General features: G+C 45.0%; 1 protein-coding gene across 2 annotated transcripts; it reads left to right on the forward strand.

Annotated features, from left to right (window-relative positions):
• The first annotated feature begins 4,567 nt into the window (after nucleotides 1–4,567).
• LRRN4 (leucine rich repeat neuronal 4) lies at nucleotides 4,568–13,904 on the forward strand. 2 transcript variants are annotated; one of them, XM_075148199.1, is made up of 5 exons: nucleotides 4,568–4,644; nucleotides 6,265–6,988; nucleotides 8,193–8,397; nucleotides 9,975–10,112; nucleotides 11,247–13,904. In XM_075148199.1, the coding sequence occupies exons 2-5, from the start codon at nucleotides 6,301–6,303 to the stop codon at nucleotides 12,592–12,594; spliced, it is 2,379 nt and encodes a 792-aa protein (XP_075004300.1). In that variant the 5' UTR covers nucleotides 4,568–4,644; nucleotides 6,265–6,300; the 3' UTR covers nucleotides 12,595–13,904. The 2 variants fall into 2 exon arrangements, with proteins under 2 accessions (XP_075004300.1, XP_075004299.1); XM_075148198.1 differs by lacking the exon at nucleotides 4,568–4,644 and having other exon boundaries at nucleotides 5,182–6,988.
• The last annotated feature ends 8,049 nt before the right edge of the window (nucleotides 13,905–21,953 follow it).

Raw genomic sequence — 21,953 nt, forward strand, 5'->3', positions numbered from 1 at the left:
GAACAGTGATCAGTAAAGCAAGGAGAAAATGAAGCTAGGAGGATTCCTGAAACTGCTGGACAAACCAAAACTGGTTTCATGTATCCAAAGAAATACAATGGACAGGTGTTGTCATATCACCAAGAGATATTGCAGAAATCACTGCATAATTCCTAGCCGTCGCTGGGACTAGATAGCCCTGATTTTTCTGTCATGTCCTCTGCTTTTCTTCTGTGCCTGTCAGTAGGCTGCAGTGGGATCACTCCCAATTTGTGCCAGTTTAAACAAACTATAGCTTTTCATTTTGCAAAAGAAAGAGCCGATACAGCCTGCTTCCCAGCCCTCTGTACTTCCCTCTCTCAGCACCTTTTACACAGGCTGAGGGACCATCCCGTTTTCCTTCAGTAGAGGACTTACCCACTTCTCGCTTGCTTGACACAGGCCAAGTATTTTCCTCGTAGTGGGAGAACCACCTATAATGGATAGTCCAAGTCCGAACACTGGCAATATTTAAAACCTGCCCAAGGGTGCTGTGGGAGAGATGAATGCACATCCTAGTGCCAGCGCTTCTTCCACAGGCAGCCCTCTTCCAGACTCAGCCTCCGCTTTGGCTGTTGCAGTCAGGATTGTGACTGTGCCTGTGTTAAAGACCCTCATTTGGCAATGACAGACTCCCGTAAATTGTTCATCGAGGAGCACAGCCCCGTGCTTGCCACTCTCAGAGCAAAGCTTGTCACACAACTGTAGCAGGGAAGCCCTGTAGTTGCCACCTGTCGTCTAAATGATCGGAACACATGAATGTAGAGATATGGGAACTCTGAATGTAGTTCTCGTTAGCAGAGTGTGCGGCTCATTTTACTGCTAAGCAAACACACCTACGTGCAATCCAAGTTGTCTGGACTGGGATTTCAAAGAAACTATCAAATATTTCCATTTTCTTTCCTGCGCCTCCCTCACTCCATGTGTCACTGCCTTTCGAGTAAAGACTTCGTGCTGCTCTGCAAGGAGGAGCTCTGCCAGCTCATCCCAGCTGGCTGTAAGCCCCACCCTTGTCATTTCAGCTTTAAGGGAATGATCCCTTGCTGCTGTCCTGTCTCCATGTTTCTTTAGATCATCTATCTTTCTCGTTGCTCCACTCACTTTGCAAGGCTTTTCCAGGACAGGTAAGGAACACTTAGGAAAGGAATCTGTCCAGCTTTTTTTATCCAGCTGCTTTCAGTGCTGAATGTGACTCAAGCTCTGCTTCCTACACCAGCCCCTGGAGAGGTCGGAGCGGGAAGGCACGACCCAAGGCACTCCTGCACCTCCGTAATTCCAGGCTGGATATGGTCGGCAGCTCCTGAGAGGAGGCCTGCACCAGCCTGCTCTGCCTGGCACCTGCACCAGCCCAGCTTGGGGCCAGCCACAGCACCGAGTCATCTTTCATCCCTCCCCACGCCACAGAGCGTGTCCCAGCCAGACTCCAGACATTCCCCTTAATGCGCAGGGGTACCACACCCTCCCTTACTCATGCAATAACCCGATTAGACTTGGCTTTCTCTTGTTCGTATCACCTGATTTACACACGGGGTTAACGACCATAGCCTCAGTGGTCTGTAGTAACCAAGTTATTAATTGCACGGTGCCAGATGTGTGAGGCGTTTTACAGAGAGAGTGGAAGCAGGACAAGGGCGTCTGCCCTGAGATTTCGCAATGCAGAGACAAAATCCTGGACAGGAATGTTGTTTAGATGAAAACAAAAACCTTTAGGAAACTAATACCTTGGCTCAACTGCAACCCTATTCTGTACATCATGCTTAATTAAACCAAAGTCAGGTCAGGGTAAAACACTACCGATGTCAGATGGCTGCTGTCTGTTTTTACTCACAACAAATTCCATAGGGGAATTCACCACTGCCTTCAGCATGTGTTACTGCAGCGGACAACACACACACGCCAGAGTTTTCTGAAACCTCAGGCTAAATAATTCTGTTCTTGCATTCTGTCCCTGTTCTCTGTAGGAAGATGTCTTGCTTGTGCTTGCTCTGTGAACTGACCTGCAAAATTCTTCTTTTCTTTTGTTGGCCTTAAAAGCCATTCTCCAGATTTTTTCAGGGTAGTTTCATTCTTAACCATCACTTGGATCACGGCCAGGGAGAAACATTCATCTCTTAAACTTTACAGCCTGGTACCATCCTCGCCTTCTCCTGCTCTCCCCGTGCTAATGCTTATCTCTGTGTCATGAAGGAATGCAGGGCTCATCCCTAGCATTCCTGCAAGCAGAGGGGTTTTGTGCAGCACTGAATCAGCCCCGGGGAGGGGGCCTCTGGTTCAGCTCTTTGTGCATCATCCATGTGAAAAGGCTGACAAAAATGCCTGCCTTTACTAAACGTTCCCCTAGGTTGCCACTGAAACTCTTATTAAAGTAGAAAAAAAGGAGAACAACCTGAAGAAACACAGCGACATGAGAACAGGCCAAAGTGACTCACAAAGGGGAAATCTCTGCCTGCTGCTACCAGATGATTTCAAGGAAACTGGTGAGAGAGGGCTGCTGTCTGCCCTGGGAAACCTTCACCAGTACCTGGGCAGCTGTTTGAGACGTAGTACCATAGCAGTAACATTCCAGATGGTTGGAGTTTGCAGCTAGGCAAAGAGCTGGGAAAACACAATGCCTGCTTCAAAACCTGCCATCCAAAAAGCAGAACCAAAGATGGAAAATAAAAATAACAAAAGCTTATTTTCCAAGGGTGCTCTGCTTCTTGCAAGAGGTTCTCCCCTCTCAGAAATCAAGCGCCTCTGGGCAAAGACTCCATCTCCCTTCCACCCTCTTGCTAACTAACGGCTGGGCTGCTTTTCCAGTCTTTACAAGGCTGCTTGTCTCAGTCTCCAAAATGAAGTCAGTAAGGTTGAACACGTTAAAAATGAGGCAGCATTTGGCTCTCCAGGTTTCATGGAGTAGATTTTTAAGAAATTAAAAACAACACAATAACCAAGGAAAATTCACTGTCTCTAAATACTGAACTAACGGCAGCAAACACAACATGGGTACTTGCCCAAGGCAAAGCGAGGCCACTTCCCCGCTCCCCGGCTTCTCTCAAAGAGGAGCTTTGCAGCCAGCAAAGCCAAAGGGAAGGCAGGTTTTCCACCCGCCTGGCAGGGGCTGGACTTTCCTCCTATTATACCAAATTCTTCAGATTTTTTTAACCTGCTCCAATTTGCCCTTTGAACCTAAGAGAGTGCAGATCTCTGAAGGTACCTGTAGCGCGCACGTGCAGGGCCTGCACGCTGCCCTAAGAGCAGCTCCACCAGGCTTAATCTGTGGGATTAGCCCCTCATTTAGGAAACTATTTGTCTTGCCTTAGAGCCATTCCACACGGGAACAGTATGTACATTTCACCCAGCCTCCAGGGGAACCGCAATGGCTCCAGAGAGTCCTACTGAAAGACGGTATCTTGTTCTGTGGATGTTCTGGTGTTTTTCAAGGCTCTCTCCCCACCCAGATAATGAGTCTGCGTACATGCAGACTCAAGGTTTTTGGGAAAGCAAGACCTTTAACTGCACTTTACCACCAAAGCATACAGGTCTGTGCTGCCTTCATGTCATGGATCTGCTTTGTTGTCCTGACAAACGAAAAGCACTGACTACTGTTCTCCCTGGAAATTTTAATCATTAATTGTCTTATAGTAGCAACTGAACAACCACCCTTTTGCTTTTTCTTTGGAACAATCTCTATCAATTTATCCCTTTCCAGTTCCTGGCTTTACTCTCAGCTCTTGACCAGCCTAATCATTATTTGAATTGTGGGAATGCTGAGAAACCCAGCTCAGGGCAGGTCCCTTGGTGGGAGATGTTTTACATTGTCAGTCTTACTTATCCAGCAAAGGATGAGAGAAGGAGCTGAATGGGAGTTCTCCCAAGCCACGCAGTACGGCAGATGCAGAACAGAGAACACAACCCACGCAGAGCAGGACCGGGAAGGGCCTCCCAAGTTCATCATGCGCGACATGAGATGCCGCAGGCCCTCTTCATCGGCCGAGAGAATTCCTCTCTGCAGGAGCGGCAGGTGAGAGCTTCGCTTTTGACATTTCCCAAGGGCCTCATTAGAAAAGTCATTCGTCCTGTATGAACATTTCCAGGACTTATTCCCAAGTGCAGGAGTCTTAGAGAGAAATAAAAACACTTGAAGCCTTTTATTGGCACCTAGAGAGCGACCAAAGCCCATGTCAGCAGACAGAGCCTTAGCTTTACATCATCGTGACCGGTCAGCAAAGAAACACAGTAACTCCTCTCCCTTCCCCCCTGTCAGTGGGGGGGAAGACGTGAGAGTTGGGACTACAGACACCGATCTTTTCCCTTTACCCCCCTCTGCTTATACAAAGACAGACAGAGCAGCCCTGCCTGAGTGTTGGGAAATAAGAGCCCTCCCACCCACCTCCTGCTAGGGCCAAGGGAGCGGGAAAGCTGCCTGGAGCCACCCCCTCTCCAGGCAGGGGAAAGCTGGATGCGGGGGAGAGAGCCTGGAACAAACCTCGCTTGCGCTTGTGGGCAGAGCCACAAGCAGGGAAAGCTGGGAACAGAAAAGAGGCATTTCACGCTCTCGGCTGAGTCACCGAAGTGTATAAAATCAAGGCCAGGCAATCGGAGCCACGCAGAGCGGAGGCACGAGGCATCAGGACTTCTGGACAGGTACGTACAAGCGGATGCGGTTTAGAGCCAGGGACTAAGATTAAATGTAAGATCGGAATCCAGCAGTCCAATTTCTCCCATCCTCTCCCTGCCATGTGCTGGGAATCCAGCAGCTCCGGTGACCAGGAAGCCCTGAGGCTGCTCAGCTCTTGCCCAGGTCCAGATGACAAAATGGACACAGGCAACCAAATGATACTATTTTGCTGGTCCCTACTTCAAACCTGGGATGGCAGCAACAGATGACGATCTGGGTAAGACCTGGCACCATTCAGGGAACAGCAAGTAGCTATTAAGGTTTGAAATAAGTCTGAGATATTTCATACTACATGGGGCTTCAGTCACCCCCCTACACTGTAATATATTTTTGGATGAGGAATGATCATTATGATGCCTGGCAGCACAAAAGACAGCTGAGTAAGAAAAGCGCTAGTTTTGGGCTGTGGTTAATTCCTTCCTCTGACACAGATTACCTGCGCAGCCTCGGACAAGTCATTTAGGAATTTTTTTCTTTTCTTTTTTTTTTTTTTTTTTAAATGACAAAGGCAAAGCTGGGGTGGGACGAGGAGGGAGCACAGAATAACACTGTAACACTGAATAACATGCTTCTTGGTACCCAGGCCTTTGGGGCCCTGATCCAGGAGCACACTCTCCGTTTCTGACCACTTTGCCTGAAATGTGGTTCAGGAGCTGCATTTTCAGCACATCCTTTCCCCAGCAGCTAGAGTGCGCACCACGCCTGAGGCCTTTGGGGTCCCCACCGTGGCTGTCACTCAGAACGGGGCAGAACTGCCCTGGCAGAGCCCACGCGAGCCCTGGGCTTTTTCTGTTTCAACTTCTGCTAAAGGAAGGTAAGCCCTTCCTAACATAGGAAAGGCACTTTTACCTGCCCACTCCTTTGCAGCTCAGCCCAGTTTGGGCTCCTATGTCCTTTAATGTTTGACAACCCTCCACTGCCTTTGGATCCATACATTTGCTTTGTACAAACAACCTCACAGAAAAAAATCCCACACCACGGTCACACCTGACCCTAGTCCTGTTGCTTGGGTATCATCCCATTAGATAACTCTTCCCAATGGACTGGCCAAACTGGACACTATGCAGCAGGACGGCCCTGTAGAGCGCAATACACAATCAGGTGTAAAAGTCAAGTCCCATAACATGGCAATATCCCTCTCCTGCAGCTTGTCCAGTATGGTACCAACTGATATTTTTATACTGGAGTAGCGCTGGCACTCCCTCATACCCCTGTACTGCACAGAGGCAGCCGAGCAGGGAGCCCGGGGAGCCCACCTCCTGCGCTGCTGCTGTTCTGGGTGCCAGGCTGGTACTGAGGGTACTGGCCCGGGAACCAGACAGGTGATACAACCCGGTTGCTTTCTGCATGAAAAACTGTAGGTGTGCTTAGGCTAAGATCGCATGATACTTCTGTCCCCAAGGGTTCATGTTTACTTAGGCTTAATTACAGAAGAGACATTAATTATCACTTCCGCTGTCTGGATGCGATAGGAAAGGACTTACAAATGTTTCACTTATAAATAGCTTGTAGCTGCCTGGAGGGATTTAATTTAGCTCTTAATGCTGATGTTTTGTTTTCCCCTCCCTGAAACAAAAACTAAACAGATCTTGCAAGTTAATTGCAAGCCACTAAGGAGAAGGATGTTTTCATGCTTGCTCATCCTCTCTCTGCTGGTGGGGAACACAGCATCGGGCCCAGTGAGCAGAGCAGAGCTTGCAGCATCCAGGGACGTCACCACCTTTTTCCAGCTGGCTCAGGAAGACTCTTGGGAGAACGTTAATCTCACCAGCATGTCCTGTGCGGATCGGAAGAACAGGACCTGGATCACCCTGCAGCTGACCAACAGCAGCCTGACAGCTTTCCCCGTCTGCCTTCCGGAGGCCCTGGAGACCTTGGATCTCAGCAACAACCTCTTAGAAGAGGTGAACAGCACGGAGATAGCAAACCTCCCGCGGCTACGCATCCTCTCACTGAGGCAGAACTATCTCCAGGCAGTTAGATGGGGATCTGAAGCCCTCAGCAGTCTCCTCTCCCTGGACTTAAGCTTTAATAAGCTGTCATCTGTGCCATCATGCCACAGCTCTGCCCTGCCTAACTTGAGGTGGTTGTCCCTGGCTGGAAATCCACTGATTGAAATCCAGGCGCTGGCTTTTTCCTGTTACCCTCAGCTACAGTTCCTGAACCTCTCTGCAACGCTGCTCGGGCAGGGTGACAACAGAGGAATTGGGGAGTCTGCTTTTGCCATCAGCACATCTCCCAGTGAGGCCACACACAGGCCTGGAAACACCATCAACATGCTCGATCTGAGCGGGACCTTTCTTGAGAAAAGTAAGTTTCTGGATTTCCCACTGTAAACATGGGGCTTGGTCAGGCTGGGGGGAGCAGAAGCCTGATGGGACGATGGCTCCCATCCTGGCTGAGCCCAGGGTGGAGGGGGAACACCCCACGCTGAAAGCTGCAAACAGCTGGTCCAAGTGTACAATGCACTCTCCAGCTGTGATGCAACTGCTGGGGGGAAACCCTCATGCAGACCAGCCTCCCGAAAGAAGGGCAGAGAACAAGCACCACCAAACAGGACTATTTGTCCCACCGTAGTCCCCCACCTCTATCCTAATTCCACTGTCAGCCCTGAGATTAGCTTTGGGACACGCAGGAGGAAATTCATTTCTCTTTCCAGACACACTGCTGAAATCTTTCTTTGTCTATCCTCACAATTACACTCTGCTTTATACCACTGTATTGAAGTAGCACAGGGAGAGGCTTTTTGTGTCAACCACAACCGGCCAAATACTTCCGCAGAGGGAGACAATCCCTTCCCTGAGCAATTTACAGGGCATTTTTTCTTTTGTCTGCCTTCCCTGCCAGCCTCACTTTATAACTGAGGAGCTGAGAGGGACAGATGTTAGATGCCTTGCCCGGCTGCTCTCGGCCTGGGGCAGAGCCAGGACGTTAGGGACTCCTCAAGCCAAAGGTTTCACCTCAATTCACATTTAAGATACACCACCAAACTTCCTCCATGAATTTGCCTCATCTCTCTTGTAGCAGTGAGTTACACAATTAAGTCCTGGGATGGAACCGCACTTTTGTATAAGACCTATTCTTTCAGTTTCATGCCTTTCGGCTCTTTTTCCTGTGCCAGGAGAAATAAGATGTTATTTGCCTTTCTCACACCAGTCAGGACTTTGTAGACCTCTCTAATCTCCCCCCACCCACCACTTCTCTGAGCAGAGAAGTCCTTGTTCATTTAATCTCACCTAATAGGAAAGTTATTCCATATTTATCATCAGCTTTATTGCCCTTCTATCTTCCCTTCTTTTCCTCTGCCCTACAACAGCAGGTAATATTACAAAAATGTGATTGGGTGTTCATACACTGGTGTATTGATTTTTGTTCTACTCCTTTCTCAAAGAGAAGAGCTGCAGAAGACCACAAAGATATTTTATATCTCTATGAATTCAAAACTTTTTTCTAGACAGAAATCCATAGGAATGCTCTATTTAGGCAACACATATAAATCTTTTTTCTGCTTCAGTTCAACCAGAGTGGACCAGAGACTTGCCCAACCTCAGATCACTTCACCTGACAAAGATGCCACGATTAAGAAGCCTCGATACTGACTTCCTCAAGTCCATGCCTGGTCTCCGAGAGCTGAACTGTCAAGACTCCCACTCACTGGGTTTCGTGAGGACAGAGATGTTTGATGGTGCTCCTCATTTGAGCCATCTCTCGTTTGAGAAGTGAGTTGTTTTGGTTTTTTTCTTCCTCACGTAACATTGCCTTTGCCTCACAGCACCATAGTGCCTGGGAGCTGATTTTTATGCAGGGTTTGCTTGTTATCAAATATTTAGGAAGGAGGTATGGGCTTGCGTGCCATAGAGAAACGCGCTGTCTTATACTCAGATGTGCCGCGTAAAGCCTGCAATGTAGACCTGATACAGCAGAAGAGCTCATACAGCCCAAAGAGGTGGCATGAGTCTCATAGCACAGTTACTGGTTGCTTGAGATCGCATCTATCGTGCTCCCACTCTTCTGCCTTATCTCCCAGTCCAATGGATGAATTCATCTAGCGCTGTTAAGATTAGCGTAGACCCACTGAAGCCCACTTGCGATACAGACCATGCTTCCAACATCTACAATGGCAATGTCTCACCAGAGGACAAGCGGGTCACTGAGGATTCCTTGCTCTACAAAGGATGAATGACAGTTTCCTAAAATCTGCACCTTGGAAGCAGTCAAAAATCCTGTCCCTCCCACTTTTAGTGTGAGAGATTAATATAGTTCCTTGTTCAGCATTAGTGAAAGCAATGGTTTAGCCCTTATTCTAGAGGTAACACCTCAGTGTGATTTACTTGGTACGTCACACACCTGTAGAAATACTAAAGGAAACAGAAGTCTGAAAGTGATTTATCACAATAAGAGTAGGTAAACTGCACACAGAACAGTCAGCATAAAGGAAAAGATTTGGAAATCACCTTAAAAGATTTCTATAATATAAGCCCAGATTATAAGCATATCAGAAAACAAACACTAGAGCACTGGCTGTGCTCCATGAACCAGTTTTAGGAAAATAAACCCATTTAAGCAGAAAAAGCCTAACAGATTCCATCCCCCACTAGATTGCCACACTGAATTTACACAGCACTTTGCAGTACCTGCAGAAATACCAGTTCAAAGTGCTAAAAATCACGACCCAAACTTAAAAACCAAAAGAGTAGCAGTTAAAGTCATAGACAAAAGAGAGCATCTTCTGAGCACTCAGACTGCAGGGAGGTCACATTATCACACTCTTTCTGCAGCTAGGACAGCTTAACAGTAAAGGCAAGCAAGGTCTTCCTGTATTAGTCATTTGACTTTAGTAGGTGAGTCTATATTATGAAAGAGGTAATTAACATGAAGAGGATGATTGGCATAGAGAAAGTCAAGCCATTACAAGCAGACTGAGAAAGAAGCTAGAGAAATGGTAGAGTATAGAAGTGTAGCTGAATGCATGACGGCAGAGAGGAGATCATCTTTCACAGAAGACTCTTGCCAAATACTAGGTCCTTTCCCTTCCAGCTGCCATCTCTAAAGGTGTTAAACCCTTACGATGCTTTTGTTGTGCTTTAAACACACAGCAGCTACTCTGTGCAAATTAGAGAGATGGGCAGGTATTAGCCCGGACTTTAAAGTGCAGGATGGTGGTGTTGGTATCTGGCTACTTCCAAGGGAATTGGGAATATTGCTTTGTGTCTTACACACTCTGGAATACTAAGCACACTCCAGTCCTTGGAAGGTAGCTCAGCATTTGCTAATTATTGCGTTTGTCATCTTGTAGCTGTAACCTGAGTTCCTTTAATCCTTGGAATACCGATTCATCGGATAGCATCATCATCAACTTGTATGGAAATCCTCTGTTATGCGACTGCCAGCTCTCCTGGCTGCTCTCCACGCCCAAGAAAGTTGTGCTGCAAAAGTAAGTGAGTTCAAGGAGATAAAGTAATGCTCTTCAAACACAACTTAAATGTGTAAGTTATTTGGGGACCAAACATTCACTGCCATCTAAGTTATCCAAATTCCTTGTGTGCTCTTGCCTTCCACAAGAGGTAGAAATGCAAAATAAAGTCCCCTTCAGGGGCAAAGCATGGCTGAATTATACTTGAATGTGGACAAATGCAATGGGCACATGCAGAACAGTAGAAAGTGTTATTAGCTGTGGATTCTATTTCAGAAGAGCTTATTTTCTTTATTTCGCTTCATATTTCTCTATTAGCTGGAGATAAAAAATGAGGTGGCTTGGTGGCCTTTGATGGGCCATCACTGAGAGCAAGAACTGGAAGACTTTGCAAGATATTTAGCAAATTATTTCCTCTTTGTCCTTGCATTCCCAAAGCCTACATCAGCACAGGCAGCCAACAAAACCCCTTGCAAATAGCCCCGTTTGTCACCTATTGTTTCCATGGTCTCCTACAGTTTTACAGACTAATGACAATAAGCTGTAGTTAAAAGAAGTAATTTGCATATGTATCATCTGTCTTCCTTTTGAAAGGCCACCAAGAAGATTTGTCTTCCGAGGTGGAGAGAGCAGGGAAGTAGATTGTTAAAATTAGATTGTTTCTCACCAGGATGGGCTTAGCAGTTGCATTCTTTACAAAAATATGCAATGTCTGAGTAAAGAAAGAACTCGAGCTCCGTCATTTAAAAGCACATCCCGTGTCAGCACAGCTCCAGCTGCCTAAACCAGCTTAAGGATCCTATTACATCTCTCTGCATGTGTTCCCCTCCTAGTGTGGCATTAAAGTCTGACCCTTTATGACAAGTTGCCTTGAACCCTGACACTCTTGCTAAGGTTCACAGTCCTTGTAGCAAAGGATGCTTCTTCTCGGGCAAAAGATATTCCTGCACCTTACAAAACAAAAAAGCCAGTCAGCTGCCATCTGCCAAGCACAGGACTATCATTAAGACAACCTAGCTTTGGTTTAGGTGTCATGTCTTCTGTAATATAAAGACTGTTTTGGGACAATAAGTTGCCAATTCCAATCCAAGCAGCCTTACAGGAACCTGTAATGTTCTTATGGAGCTTGTCTATTCTAACTTGTCCCCTCTGCAGGGCTTGGGAGACTTTTTGCAACACATCCCAGGAAGATTGGGACAGACCTTCAACATCTTTTTCACTGCTAGAGCTCTACGATAAATGCCAGTCTGAGAGAAACCAGTCTGAGAGAAACGTTACACTGCCCGATTCAAACGCACCCTCTCCCGAAAACAACGCTTTCAACCTTACCAGTTATGATGCAACTAGTGTAGTAACAACAACAGACTCTGCTCCTCTAACCAAAGACACTTATACCAGCTCCCAAATTCAGAGGAGTGTAACGAGCACAACTGCAGCCGACCCAACTGAGCTGATGCTGACAAAGGCCAACAGTTCCTCCCACGAGGAGGAGACAGTTTCCGAATCCACGAGCCATCCCCTTTCCTTCGCGTCCGTAACCACCTCCCCAGGTTTTCTCAAAGAGCTCTATAGTCACTCCTGGGATTATGGCTCCACGAGTCAAACTGAAACAGATCAGCTAAAGAGAGAGCTCAGAACAACTGATGCGACGTTTCCCCAGGAAGGCCCATTCAACCAGCCCACTAGTGATTATTCCACTAGAGCAACAGGAAACCCCGATGCCACTGACCATTATATCCACTCCTTTGCCACTCACGCTGGGGAAGGTAGGGCACAAACGAGCCTACCACAGCTGAACTCCACAAGGACCAATGCTCGGTCGGAGCCTGCATCCACCAGATCACTGATACACTATGTAGATGACTACGATTATGATGAACAGTCAACGAAAACCCCAGTGCAACTGGCATACATTTCCTGTGACTACAACCCTTGCAGACACCTTCAGAAGCCGTGCAGTGAACTTCAGAGTGCATCCCAATGTTTATGCCCTGGCATGTCGAGGGAAGATGAGGTTCCAGATCCACCGAGGCTCAGAGAGGTGTCTGAAGTTACAGACAGCTCTGCCCAGATACGCTGGTGCGCCCCAAATTCAGTTGTTCACACCTATGAGCTGAAGCTTCATGCCCAAGGCAACGAGGACAGACAGTTTGTCCTGGACAATATTTATTCCACAGCAAGGCAGTACACTCTGTATAATCTATTACCATACACCACTTACCACATTTGCGTGACTGCTTTGAACAAAGCAGGGTCAAGCCAGACAGCAAGTCAGGGAATTCCAGGTAATTCGTGCACCAGCTTTAAAACAAAACCCAGCTACAAGTCTGTCTTTGCTGCTCTGTCTGCAGCAAGCGGACTCTTTCTTATTTCCACAATTATTTTGTCTGTATGTCTGTGTAAGGCATGTAAAAAGCCTCAGAGTGAGCAATATGGTACACATCTAGTCTCTTATAAGAACCCAGCATTTGATTATCCGTTAAAACTACAAACCACTAATTAGCTCTAGGTGATTGTTCTACACATTCAGAGCTCAACTGTCTCTATCACCTTGGTATGTTTTCGTGAGACACTCAAAATGTCCTTCAGCAAAACTATGAAACATCAGACTTCATAGCCCTTATGTTTCTAAGGGAGAGAAAAACACAAAAAAAGAAAAACTAATAATGAAGGTAATCAAACAGAAAAAAGCCTTTGGACTCTTTTTCATGTGCTAAGCTGCAGCAAACCTGGACACTAACCTTGAAAAGTTGTTTTTATAATCACCTACAAATCTACTAACACACATTTCACACAGTGAGAAGCTGCCTTACCAGCTGTCTGCCTCTAGTATCTCTCATGGATACAGTCCGCTGAGAGCCGTGATCCATGATGCATCTAGCCAAGCAATATAGACTCTGCTTTTATTCACATTAGTGAAGTTGGGGTTTCAATTTCTTCTAATGTCCATATAAAGGTATTATCCAAAAAGAGAGTATTACTGGCAGGAGTGAGAGAAAGGTCTCCTCAGGCTCAGTGGCAAGGTGCTGTGCAGATCTAACTCCATTAAATAACTCCGGTGACTGCAACTGCTCAACACACCTTCAGTTCAGGAAAAAGAAACAAGATTAATTGTAAAAAAGGACAGAGCAGGATCCTTAGGGCAGGGATAATTGTTTTGTTCTGATTTTGTGTGATGTTTTCCACAACTGAGGCTCCTGAGTGCTACCACAATACCAATTTACAGGCAGTGAGGAGCTTGCAGTACACCAGGAACCCACAGAAGGGGGGAGCACATTAGCATTTGCTTCACAATTGATTTTAAGCAGAGATGATTGCTCAGTCCCATCTACAGATTTAGCAGGCTGATGATTTACCTCATATAGAGGCGAAGAGCCAAGTAATGAAACAATTCCATGCATATGTTGCTGAGACTTGAAAAACTGAAATCCCACCCACGAGCAGCAGACAGTTATGCAGACATTTTTCAAGTGTACTCTTGGGTGCTAATTTCTGCTACAAAAACAATAAGAGATGCGAGGAATCCCAGTTCTTCAGCAGCTTTGAGCTTGCCATTAAAATTCAAAGAGATATTTGTGTGAGGGGAGGCGTTTTTCCCAATCAAATACTTCCTATTCAGAGACCCATAGGTTTATGTTCCAGTCGCTGCGTGTTTCTGCTGCTGTATACTGCTGTATAGATACAATATGTAAAATGCCCCCAGATCTCGGAGAATGAAAGGTACTATATGATGTAAAAGAGTCTCTGTTCTGTTGTTTGTTTGGTTTTTTTTAATGTTTCCAGTATTAATGGAAATAAAAGCTACAGAGTTGAGTTCTGGTTCTTCGTTAAAGACCTAGATCTTTGTGTTGTCTTTACCATCTACAACATTTAGCCTGAGAAATTAACTCAAACATTTTGTTGTTTTGGAACAACCTTTCAGCATATAGTAAAGTAATGTTTTTATTACAGTAAATTTGTGTTATCTGATGCCATAAGAGCCTTCATTTTGTATGTCCGTAAGGTGGCCTGCGCCGTCCTCACCACTACGGGCTTGCAGCCTTTTGTGCAAGTTTGTCCTTTTCCCTACACCAGTGCTGGGAATGACACCGTCACTGGACAGATGCTGGTTGCAAATTCCTGCCGTGCCCGTCCTGAGCTGCTGAGCTTGGCTGAGCCCCACGACTCAAACTCACGACAGAAGTGAAATGCAAATGGAGAAGCCAGGATGGCATCACCTTTCACTTTGAAAATCTCTTTTATTTTCGCATTCTGGTAGTTCAGGCCTTTCTTTCTTTGGACTTACGTTTTTCATATTTATTTCCGGCCTGTTTTTTCTTGCATTTTCTGGAACGTCTAGCAAACAGGCGCAGATGATACTTTAACTTCATTTGAAGTGAGCAGGAACCTTCAGTCTTTGACTCATTATTCCAAACTGGGGCAGAGATCGTATACTCCCTTGTTTTTGTACATAGCTCTAAGAGACCTTGACTGGGGTCTTTGGTATTACCAGAAACAGAAACAAAGTGGAGCAAAATAAGAGATTTGTGAATAGCAATTTATATAGTCTTGAAGATTAGCTCTAGAGGAGCAGGACAAAAAAGATACTGCAACTGAAAATAAAGATTGTTCCAGCTTAACTGTGAGTTAGTCCAAAGCAACAGGACATCATTTAAAATGAGATTTTGAGAGGATACGTCTAACTACCCTTTATAACATCGCAACTCATAATCACTGCAACGCCTAACTAGAAAGTCACAAAGCTCAGCAGAAGAAGACCTGCCAGTGACAGGATTTGACTTCCCTGAGGGTCAGTGACCGGGGACACTCCAACCTGACACAACCCAGCAGCACAACTTCCTATCAACCTCAGTCCCTTGAATCTTTCCCCACTGTGAGATGCAGGTTTATCACAACTGATTTCTCCAACCAATTCTCACTCCAGCCTCTCCCGACTTTTCACAGGTCTTCACTGACTTCAACCCAAGGCAACAGGTCAGAGCCTCCCATTCTTTAAAAGTGCCCGTCCTGGGAGACAAACATAAGTCCCACTCCCATGCCCCCCACTTGCTCCAACTTCAAGTAACCCTCAACAGCCCAGTTTCATCTGGGCCGACGAACCCTCCTGAAGCACAGATACCCCGGCCAGGGGTAGTGCCACTCTCTTGCCCCATCAGACTCTATCCTTTCACAAGTGGGATGTAAGACATTTAGCAGCAGGATTCAAAACACGGGATTTTTATTTATCGACACCTATGGTCAGTATCAGTGCTTCAGGTGCAGAAGTTCTTTTTTTTTTCCCCATTACCACTTTATAGTTTCACCAGAGTTTATTTTAGTGATGACCAACTTCACTCTGTTGTCTTTTTTCCTCTATTTGAATCAGTGCTTCTCATACTTCACTTTTTCCTGATATTTGTGCTAAGCTACAACCACTCTTCCTTGGATATATTATATATATATACACTCCAAAATAATTTTCAAGTTACGAAAGCTAATGGCTTTATTCTGCCATACTTCAAAAATTCCAGCTTGGATTAAAAAGTCCTCCCCTGTATTCCCACCCAGAACGCGTGTGTCTTGTAAATAGCTGCTGCAGCCCAAGAACAAGTAAAATGACAATTATTCAAAAGGGCAACTTTCATTGGAGTAAGTCACAATATTTTCAAAGTAAGTATTCAAGTATAAAACCTTTCTTTGAAAGCACTGCCTATTGCTAGTTCTTAAAGCCAATGTATACTTCTCGAAAAACTGAATCACCACATTATCCCTTCTAGATTTTTTATTGTAGCTGCACCTACCAATTTAGAAAGTAAACCCCCAAAAGCAAGCAATATTTGAATCAATAGGGTAAAGTTACCTTGAAGCCCATTTTCTGGCTTCTACATAATCCAAGTATAACTGCAGAAAAAAATGAATGTCATCCCCATTCCCCAACCTCAAAACCCAGAGCTGTCATTCTTGTAAACACAACTAATAACCAGTTTGGATGTTTCCTGTATTTTCATTACTGTGGATCGACACAAGCAGCGGAGCCGGCTCTCATAGTGCTGCTTGGGACTGGGGCAGTGAGGAGAGCAACCAGGGAGCTAAACGGAAACGTTCCCACCCATGCGTAAAGCCATGTTAGAAACTTGCCCAGTTCTGCTCCGCCTGGTTGTTCCTCCCCCTCTTCCTGTTTGCACCCAACAGCAATTCCTGTTTGTACCTCCAACTCCAAAGACATAAACCTTTGGCAGCGTGACTGGGATACCCAAACATCTCTGAAAGAATTTTAAAAGTTAACAAAAGCCAACCCATTAAAAAAAAATATAACTAATAATCCACTTACTGTTTCACAGTTCAACTTGTCCCGTTTCTCTGTGAGAGGAAGGAAGATCACCTGGGGGAAGCGCAGAGAGCATTTAAATATGTTTTTTGAAGAGCTTGTGTAATTTTTTTTCTGGCTTTTCTTCCTAAGAAGAAATCTGCATTCCTAAGAACCCTCTCCATTCACTTGTCAATGTTTTTCTTCTTTCTATAGAACCAAGTTCAAGCAAAGGAAGTCCAAAATAGCCAACAGTGCACGTGGGTGCATCCCCTGGGTGTCATGGCAGAGGTGCATGCTGCTCTGTCTCCTAGCTCAGCATTCAAAAATCAGTCACTGAGTCTCATGGAGTCTCCCAGGAAGCAGAAACACTCTGGGAAAAGGAGCTGATCCCTGAAAAGGCCTCCATACAGAAAAAAAAGCAGCTCTCCAAGGGCCAGAACCCACGCAGGCAAATGCCTTGCTGGCTGCAAGGGAACAGAGAGGGACCGCCTTGTATTTGGTGCAACAAATGCCATTTAGAGAAGCAGTCACCAAGAGCCCTGTCCTCGGCAGCAGAAGCGGGTGGGTGGGAAAGCGCAGAGCAGCAGGACGAGGTGCTTCAGCCTGATCCACCTTGGTGACAGAAGGGAGCCTGCTTTTCAGAGTTGTCCCTGGCCACAGGCTTGAGAGGCATTTAACGGGCCAGCTGGGAGACGATGCAGCCAAAGGCAGGGAGCTCACATCATACCACTGGCTTTATCAGCCTCTTCGTGGAAGGATGCAAAAATCAAACCACCATGCTCATTCATCAAGCACTGTACTGGCACAAGATGTACTCCTCCGCAGTGGTCTCCAGAAAAATGCATTCATGTGGTGTTAGAAACGAGGATGCCTCTGAGGGTTCAGGATCTTGCTTGTCAAGAAGCATCAGATTCGCACTTTACCTGTGAAATACAGAGATATTTATCACAGGTGCGAACATGTTTCCCGTTTGCGGAAACAGATATTCATAAAAGAACATGTTTAAACTCCTGGTGCTTTTTCTTTTTATCAGCTTTCCAAAATATGCAGAGTTTGTTCTGAAGCAGGGCAATATATTACAACAGTAATTCCAACCTCTTTAAAAAGTTATCAAGCAGGACAACAAATAACAATATTCTTTTGAAATACATTCAGGAAACAATCCCTTACAGCAAGGCTGATGTTCTGCTGTCATCTAGAGGGAGAGGATGGAATCATCTCCCCAGGTATTAACCCGCATGGAAATACTCATTCTTTCACCAAAGAACTTCAGCCTGCACCCTACAGACCAACCTCACTAACTTACACCACCCATGTGCCTGCCTGTGGGCATCTGGGTATCCTGACCTATTAACATTTGAAGGGAAAGAAAGCAGAAGTGCTAAGAATTAACAGTAGCAACAGTCCCAGTCCCATAGACTGTTACTCAGCAGCTTATCTGTCCCTGGCTCTAATACTTTTTGTAGCCTTACGACCAGGAGGTTCTCTGCCAACTTGACACTGGGAAGAATAAATGTAAATGAAACTGTCAATCTCTTAAGAGCAAGGAGGGGGAATTACTGTCTGAGAAAACCAGAACTGGTAAATTAGTCTACAAGTGCAATAAGATTTTCTAAATATTGAGGGTTTTGGAAACAGAGATCAGATCATATTCATTGCACTTACAGAAAAAAAAGGCAAGAATCGGTTGTTTTTTTGATTCAGCACAGATAAAGATCAGTAACAGTTAAGTATGTTTACGTTATTTGATATCTTGAATTTCATTTTGCATATAATATTACTGTGGAATATTACAATAATTGGATGGGGATCTTCTAAGCAACTCAATCTGCTTCAAAAGACACTGATGATTCAACCGACGCTTATGGATTTTGTAGGTCCAGGGCACAGTGGCAACTCGTATAGCCCTGGGCAGGCAGCCGGGCCACGCGCAGAGCCATTCCGTAGTACCTGTGCGGTATGTCCAGCCAGACACAGTGTCTCTGCAGCATCTGGTTACTCGGTACACGAGCAGATCGGTGCGCTGGGCCCACTGACACATAAAATTGAACTGCCTGTATGCAAAATGTAGGGTTTTGTATGCCCCAGCTATAGCACCTCTGAAGAGTCAGGGGCTGCCAAGAAAGCATGAAATAAATCATCTCCATTTTCACTGCTGGAGTTGACCAACCTGTAACTTCAAGCTGACATTTCCCAAGCCACAACATGTTTTTAAGAGCACTTTGACAATGTAGCTACCTTTAAAGTACAGTCTTCAAAAAAAAGATCTGAATCTGTAGGAATACCTGATAGCAAATTCTTCACAGGATTAGCAATGTTTACCCTAGTGTCTTAGCAGAACAAAATCACCATAAATAGGGTATTTTTCTTCTCTTCCAAACCACAACGCGGCATTGTATTTTGTGCTCCTACCTAATCCTCACACTTCAGTGCTGGATGACATTACCTACTAGTACATGTAAGAAGATAATAGTTGTATGGCACTTTGTGTATTTCCCGACATACTATCACAGTATATATCCTCATTTTTGCTACCTCCTTTAATGGGTGAGCAGCCTTTTCAACTGCTTATCATGACTCTCAGATTATGTATTTTTTTAAAGGAACGTAAGGGAGAAAAAAAATCAGGAAATATTAACAAGAAATGGAGGGAACGTGAGAAAAGGAACAAAAAGTCTTCACAATACACAGTCCATTGGATACACCCAGAGCAGGAGAGAACCAAAGCAAATAAAAAGAAAACAAGTAAAAGAATCCCAAGAAAAATCCATAAAAACCAGGATCCCTCATTCACTGTCTCCTCCAGAAGGTGGAAGCAGCGATGCAGCTATCCCAGCCGTGCAGGCGGGCACAGGGCTGGCAGCTCCTGCAGGGCTCTAACCAGGGCACAGCGCTCAGACACCAGGAGTGACAACTTCTGGGATGAAACTCCAGATAGAAGTGAAAAAAATCACACGCTCAGCACTAAGTAGAGACTTTCTTCTTCTTTGAGAAATGAAAATCTACTTGCTGCGCAAAATATTTTGTGCTGGGAAGGCATGAGTATTGCAGTTATTAAATGTTTAGAAGCTACTCGCTCTTATCAGAGCATGATTAAGTAATGGTACTTTGGAACTTATCTCAGGCCATTAGGTGAAATGATGTCACCCTCTCTTTGGCAATCATTCGTTATGCTGTCATCACTACTGCCTTGAGAATACTCGGCAAGTTATCTCCAGGAAAAAAGAAAAAAAGACACTACATGAGACTAACGTTCATATCCAATCTGACATAAGCGCAGGAAGTAATAAAGATACACATCCCAGGCATTTTTCACCTTGTAAATATTCCCAGAAGCCCCATTTTGTCCTAATCACACGATTAGGTGTTCTCTGACGATATTTATGCTGTGAAGGTTGTTCATGTTGTTCATATTGCAGAAGAACTAACAAGGTCCACTTGATATTAGGACTCCATTTGACAAGATGCTGCACAAAGAGCTAGTAAAAAAGTTTATCGTCTAACTGCACCAGACTAGAAATAGTTGGGGAAGCAAAAAATCGAGACACAGAGAGGTGACGTGATCTGTCCAGAATCACAAGCACCTTATACAACAGCGACTATCAAAAAAGTTTCACGGTGATAGCGGTTCATTGCCTCTGCCTGAGTAAAATAAAACTTTGAAAGCTACAGAAACATCGTGCCACTGATGAACATCCCAGAAGGACTGAGCTCTGTCTCAGTGTGCCTTTAACTAAAAATCTCTCTTCTCTGTGCAGCTGCCTATTAACACAACGCCAAAAATCGCAGAGTTTCTACCACAGTTAGTCAAAATTGGCTATAGGTCCAAGTCCTGTTTGAAGGACAGAGTACTAAGCACACAAATCTCATTTTTTCAAGAAACTAAGCTAAAAAAAAATATTACAACTCCAGGATTGTGTGTGTGGGTGTTTTCTGTATGATTTGTTATCGTCTCACTGCTCCTTGGAAATGCTGGAAAAGGTCAGGACAGCCAGAAATGATAATAAGAGGGTAAGAAAAACAATATAATGTGCAGGCAACTCCGAGTCTAAACTCGGCTCTAAAACAAGTCTGGAAGGCTTCTGTGAGTGCTGGCTCTAAACATGACCTAACAACAAATTTGGTCCTTTGGGTCTGCTGTCTGAAACCTCAACCTTCACCCTGACATGAAGTTGAACTTCAACAGCAAGTCTGACTGATGTTAAGCCATCTCAGATAACTCTCCCACAAGCAACACCAAATTAAGAATACCTAAGAAATGTCTCTCCACAACTCTCTGCCTGGATCAACGTTAACAACCGACACGCAGGTCAATGGGACGTTGCAGGAGGAAGCCTAACCATCAGGCTGCCCCTAAATACGCACTAGTAAAAAGAAAAAAATAATCTCTATCTAGTAGCCAAAGCCCTAAACAAAACTCAACAGCTTGATAGCCCTACCTATCTGCTCATCTAAATTACAGATAGCAGACACAAAACAAGTAATAAAACACAATGCAGGCTCTGGGTCAGTCTCCACCCAGTGACACCTTAAAACCTGCAATAACGTAAGATCAAACCTTTAAATTAGCCAGACAACTCCTTTTACATCCAGTGCAAACCTGATCGCACAGACTAACGCTTACAAAACCTTTAATCCTAACTCTGCCCTGAAGCCCAGCTCTAGCAAAGCAACCCCGCCAGACCAAAATTACTAGTAAGAAAGTAGTCGCTAACCACAGCAGCCCTAAACTTAGCTCAGCAGCTTGTTACGTAGCAAGTAAAAATCCAGGCTCTCCACCCAGCAATGGAACAAACTCCAACCCCAAATGATTCTTAACACTAGAGGGGCTGTTTTTGCCAGACACAGAGCTATGTGTAATAAGGTGGCTGTGACAGCATCAGTTCTAACCTTCATTTCCTTCAAAATCCTGAAAAAACCTTGCTCCTAACCCTAGTGCAGCATTGAGCAGCTCGTGCTCACTGATGGCAATAGCACCCGATCTGTGTTTTCCTGCCAGAAAACCAGGCCCTTTGTGCCACTCTCTGGCATAACCAAACCCAAAGCCCAGTTCAACACCAGAGAAGCGACATCTACCACTGCCCAAATTTACATAATACCCTTAAATGTAGCTATACCACTTATTATATACATCCAGGAGAAACCAGGAACCTTCTATGATACCACAACAAACTCCAACCTGAGGCAATAAGAAGGTGGCCAGCTACAACAACCTAAACATACCTCAACAGCTCTTTTAAAAGTTTGGCTCTATACTGATTCTAGCTTTAACATTGCATTAGTGTTAAATGTTCAGGATTTAGTACTGTTGCTATCGCTGCTTGATGTACTTCAAAATCAGCGTCCCCATGATCTCCGTCATTTAGGATGTGTTTCTGATGATTTTGAAGGTGATATAAATCCAGGTCAATTCCCCTGTCTATGACTGGACGTATCTCTACCTTTATACTTAACACTGTTTTCTTCTCTGCCCATTAAAAATTGAATATAAAAAGGCAAAGACCTTTCAATTCCAAAACCTTCTCTCTATAAACAGTCTCCAACAGACAAAGAGCAGTTATCTATGCTTCAAT

This window comes from Calonectris borealis, chromosome 3 (genome assembly GCF_964195595.1).
Source record: "Calonectris borealis chromosome 3, bCalBor7.hap1.2, whole genome shotgun sequence".
Lineage (NCBI taxonomy): Eukaryota > Metazoa > Chordata > Aves > Procellariiformes > Procellariidae > Calonectris > Calonectris borealis.